The sequence below is a fragment of the Acanthisitta chloris genome, unplaced genomic scaffold, assembly GCF_000695815.1.
Source record: "Acanthisitta chloris isolate BGI_N310 unplaced genomic scaffold, ASM69581v1 scaffold24037, whole genome shotgun sequence".
In the NCBI taxonomy this organism is placed as follows: domain Eukaryota; kingdom Metazoa; phylum Chordata; class Aves; order Passeriformes; family Acanthisittidae; genus Acanthisitta; species Acanthisitta chloris.
The window spans coordinates 8,597-13,609 of record NW_008684594.1 but is presented as its reverse complement, the minus strand read 5'-3'; the positions used below and the strand labels follow the sequence as shown (position 1 = coordinate 13,609).

Below are 5,013 nucleotides of genomic sequence, written 5' to 3'. Positions count from 1 at the left end.
TGCTCTGACTCTTGCAGCGTGGCAGTGAAGAGCCTGGCATCAAGGGATGTGCTGTCCTAGCGCTTGGCGAGGTTTTAGTGAGGCTTTCAGCCAGTTCTGTGGGAATCTGGTCTAGGTTTATGGAGACTGTTGCTGTCTTGCAGCTTTTAGGGTAGAATAAACTGAGGGTGGAAGAATTTCAGCCCAGCTCTTGCAATCTGATTCAGCCCTGCAGTGGGGAGCAGAAAGTTGATGAGTGGGGTGGGTTGATTGCACTCACTCCCCTCCTGAACAGGATAGGGTGGTGTAAAGAAGAAAAAGATCAAGTGTGGGTTCTTCCCATGGGCTGCAGTTCTTCATAAACTGCTCCAGTATGGCTCTTTCCCATGAGATACAGTCCATGAGGAAGAGACTGCTCCAGCCTGGAGTCCTCTGTAGGCTACAGTGTGGCTGTCTGCTCCCCTGTGGTCCTCCACAGGCTGCAGGGAGACAACCTGTTTCACCATGGTCTTCTGCATGGGCTGCCGTGGAATCCCTGTTTCGGCGCCTGGAGCACCTCCTCCCCCTTTTTATTCTCTCTCTCTGCCAGGAGTGTCTGCAGGGCTTTTTCTCTCACATTTTTCTCACTTCTCTCCCACAGCTGCTGCGCAGCGGTTTTTACCTCATCTTGGATATATTATTACAGAAGCAACCTGAGTGTTGGCAATGGGTGCAGCTTTGGGCAGCAGAAGGTCTATTTTGCCTTTGTGTGGAGTGGCTGTCTCCAGCATGGGAGCAGTTCCTGGTGTCTTCTTGCAGAAGTCACCTTTGCAGCCCCTTGCCACCACTACCTTGCCATATAAACTCTATACTATGGGAAATGCTGGAGGTGGATGAACTGGTAGGGAAGATGGTGCAGCCCCATCAGTTCCCTGGGGGAACCTGCCTGTGATCTGGGGCTGCTTCATGGGAGCTGCTTGGAGAGTGATGAAGGTCTGGCAGGCATCATGCAGGGATGGACCTTGTGCTCCCTCCCTGCATGTCTCCAGCATCTGGGAGCTGAGGCACACGGACTCCCCTTGCAATGTTTTTTTTTTGGTATTCTTAGGAGTACAAACTTTCATTAGCAAAACCCAGCAATGGCATCAGCCCCATTCCCTTGAATGATTCTGTCCTGCTTGTGCCCAAGCAAACCCCAGACTGGCCACTCCCACTTCCCAGCCAAATGTCAGAAATATTTGATGCACCAGACCCCTATGTGTACCCTGTCCCTGCTCTGATGTGCAGGCTCTGTTAAACCCCTTTTTTAATGTGCCAGGGCAGAGTAGGTCCTTGCTGCTCTGCCATACTCCTGATCTCAACCATCACTCTTGAATGCAAGCAGCCCCGTGGAGGATCCAGCAACTGGTCCCTGCCAGGTGCTCTCCCCTCCCTATGGAATCTGCACCAGACCAGTTCCTGCTGTTGGGTTGGGATGCTTTTGTGTGCATCCATGGGACTCTGGGATGCCAGCCTTAGGGATGGTTTGCAGTGACACATGGCTTTACTTCCAGGTGACTTCTGTGATGTGAACCACTGTCAGAATGGGGGAACCTGCCTGACTGGGATTAATGAGGCCCCTTTCTTCTGCATCTGCCCTGAGGGCTATGTTGGGATTGACTGCAATGAGACAGAGAAAGGTGAGGAGCTGACTCTCTCGTGGGTGCTCCATAAAGGCCAGAATCCTTGCAGCAAATTAGTGTCTCTTGTAATGGCCCTGCACCATGGGGTCCAGCCCTTCTAATGGCTGATGGGCACACAGAATGGAGGTACAAGCAGAGATATGGTGATGGGATATGCTTGGGGGAAATGCAATGTCTTTGGGGAGTGGCAGCCCACCTGTGCCTATATTACTGCTGTTTTTCCCCTTCTCCAGGCCCCTGCCACCCCAATCCTTGTCACAACAATGGCGAGTGCCAGATAGTGCCAAACCGAGGGGACGTCTTCACTGACTACATCTGCAAGTGCCCCACGGGGTACGATGGGGTGCACTGCCAGAACAGTGAGTACAGTGGTGTTGGGGGGCCACAGGTAGCTGCTGGTCTGCTAAGGGCTTGGGGACCCCCTGGGCAGCTCCAGGGTAACAACTGGGGGTTGTTTGCAGCTGTGGCTCTGTGGGCCACCAGGGTGGGACTATGGAACTTGCAGTGGAGGGAAGGACTGTGGCACAGGGACACGCTGTGTCTGAGCCTTGGTCTGCACCTCTGGAGGGACATGGTGCCTCGAGTAGTGAGAGAAGGGGTGCCTCAAGGCTCAGTCTGCTCCACGCAGACTCCCAGCCTTGAGTGTCCTGGTGCACCAAATGTGGGGTCTCCTCTCTGGGACTGGTTCTGGGATCACCTCCTGAGCTCCCCCACTCTGTTTCCTAGACAAGAACGAGTGCTCCTCTCAACCTTGCAAAAATGGAGGCACCTGCCTGGACCTGGATGGTGACTACACCTGCAAGTGTCCTTCTCCGTTCCTGGGGAAGACTTGCCATGTCCGTAAGTGCCTGGCACCAACTGTACATAATTCCCTTTCCCTCCCTGTTCCTCACTGCTCTGTACCCAATTGCCAATGTGCCCAGGAGAAATCTCATCAATTGGTTTAGGGGATCTGGAGGGCAGCTGTGGGTTCTGGTGTGCTGGCTGTCCTTGATGCCAGCAAGCCTGGTCCTGATGGAACCAACATGCTTGGGAAGTTGCTGTTTCCTCTCTGGGGTGGCCCCAGGATGGCCCTTTCCTCTCCAGACCTCTGTGCCGTGAAGGGGACTGTTGGATGGTGTGGTTTTGGCTGAGAAGTGAGGAGGGGACACCTTGGGGACAGTCAAGTCCTAGAACTGGGCTCCATCTCCTCCTTTGTCCCCAGATAAGAGGCAAATAACCCCCTAGTTCTCCTCCTTGGTCACCGTCTCTCTTTGATTCTGTTCTCCCCACTGCCCCCAGGCTGTGCTGTTCTCCTGGGCATGGAAGGAGGAGCCATCTCTGATGCCCAGCTCTCAGCATCCTCTGTCTACTACGGCTTCCTTGGCCTCCAGCGCTGGGGTCCAGAGCTTGCCCGCCTCAACAACCACGGCATCGTCAATGCCTGGACCTCCAGCAACTATGACAAGAGCCCCTGGATCCAGGTACCTGTGGCAGGACTGGGAGAGCTGGCATAGCAGGCAGGTCCAGTAAGCACGGGTGGTCTTGCAGTGCTGCTCTCCTGGGATTTTCCTGCTCCTGGTGACAAATGCAGGGCTAAATCACTACAGCAAAGTTCCACCCAGGGGCATCTTGGGATGTGCCTAGAGAAGGCAAGTCCCTGGGGGGAGAATGAGGACCTAGAGTGCTGATTCCAGCTTCTCTGCCCACCTTGGGATGCAGGGATGGAGGGGTTTTGCCTAGAGGAAGCCACAGCACCCTGGGCAGCCTCTCTCCTGGTCCCTCCCATCCAGGCTTGGTGGTGCTGGTGGGTGCAGGGGCTGTACATCCCATCTGTGCTGTGCCCTGCTCATCCTCCTCTCCCCTCCACAGGCCAACCTGCTGCGGAAGATGCGGCTGAGCGGGGTCATCACGCAGGGCGCTCGCCGTGTGGGGCAGCAGGAGTATGTCCGTGCCTACAAAGTCGCCTACAGCCTAGATGGGCGGGAGTTCACCTTCTTCAAGGATGAGAAGCAGGACATAGACAAGGTGGGCTGCGATGCTCCTTGCAGGGGACATCCTGGCTCTTCCCACCCAGCTGTGCTGTGGGAGCTGGGCTGGCTGTGAGCTGCCTCCCAAACTGTCCCCATGTGTGGGAAAGTGCTTGTAACCTGGGGCAAAGCCACGCTGGGAACTGTCCTAGTAGTGAGATGGCACAGGCAGTTCCAGTACCAAGCAGTACTCTCTGCCTCTGTTTAATTGACCATAATAAGCATAACCAAAGAAGCAGTACTGACTTATTTAGGTCATTCAGATAATATCTTTATCACTGTGGGAACTGGGCACGGCCTGGGAGTGCTACTGAACAGCTTGTGTGGCTCGGTATTGTGTCTGCACCAAGCATGAGCTGACAGTGTGTCTCTCAAAGCAGGAACATTTCATAGATAGCAGCGTTCTCCACTCTTAGTTTTTTACGGCAAGTGTCTCCTGGTTGTTTTCTGAGCATCCAGGGAATGGCTGGAAGTATCTGCTTTTAAAAAAAAAGTTCCTCTTGTTTCTGCAGCAGTGGCAAAAAATGCATGAAAACATGACTCAATTTGTTGTGTTAAAAAGAAAGAAGTGAGCCATCTCTGCACTTGTGATTTGAGAAGCATTGTGGTAGTGGGAGGGAGTGGGTGATGCTGCATGTATGGCTCTGTGGGGGTGAGGATGGAGCAGGGAGTGTTGCAAAGCTCTGTTGAGAGTGTTCAAGCTGCTGCAACTGTTCCAGAGCATGAAAGCAAACCCCAGCTCCCCTCTGTCTGCCTTTTGCTGTTGGTGGTGCTGAGGTCTGTCTGTCTGCTGCACAAAGGATTTGATGCAGGAGGCTGTGGGAGGGCTGGGGCACTCAGACCTGCTCGCTGTTGCAGATTTTCCAGGGGAACGCGGACTATGGTACCATGCAGACCAACATGTTCAACCCTCCCATCACGGCCCAGTTCATCCGCATCTACCCCGTGACGTGCCGCCGTGCCTGCACGCTGCGCTTTGAGCTTATCGGCTGCGAGATGAACGGTAAATGTCGGTAGCTCTCCCCTCCCCAGGGGCCGCAGGGCAGGGAATGACACAGGGCAGGGCATCACCCCTTGTCCTAGTTCTGATCCCCCGGGACAAGGGGTTTGTCAGTGCTTGTTTTTCCTCACTCTGGGTGGCTATATGATGCTTGGAATACCCAGGGGTGTGTCTGGGGGGCCCAAGCTGCTAATCCCACCAGCTCAGCCAGCTCGAGCTGGATTCTCATGCTGCTAACACCTTCCCAAGTCAGGCTTTTTTATTGTGTCCCCTCCCCTTCTGTGCTGTGAACCTGCTGCTTTTCCTGCTGGAGAGCTTGAAAAGCACCAGAGGATCAAAGACCTCTGGGAAACAGATGATCAAC

At 54.3% G+C, this 5,013-nt stretch overlaps 1 protein-coding gene across 1 annotated transcript in view; it reads left to right on the top strand.

Annotated features, from left to right (window-relative positions):
* Positions 1-1,495: 1,495 nt before the first annotated feature.
* The window catches only part of LOC103806702 (lactadherin-like), a 5,942-nt gene continuing 2,424 nt past the window's right edge, over positions 1,496-5,013 (top strand). The window contains exons 1-6 of the mRNA XM_009079411.1: positions 1,496-1,637; positions 1,874-1,999; positions 2,367-2,480; positions 2,922-3,103; positions 3,492-3,647; positions 4,508-4,652. Of these exons, the coding sequence (XP_009077659.1) occupies positions 1,496-1,637; positions 1,874-1,999; positions 2,367-2,480; positions 2,922-3,103; positions 3,492-3,647; positions 4,508-4,652 (865 nt within the window). The remainder of the gene's footprint in view (positions 1,638-1,873; positions 2,000-2,366; positions 2,481-2,921; positions 3,104-3,491; positions 3,648-4,507; positions 4,653-5,013) is intronic.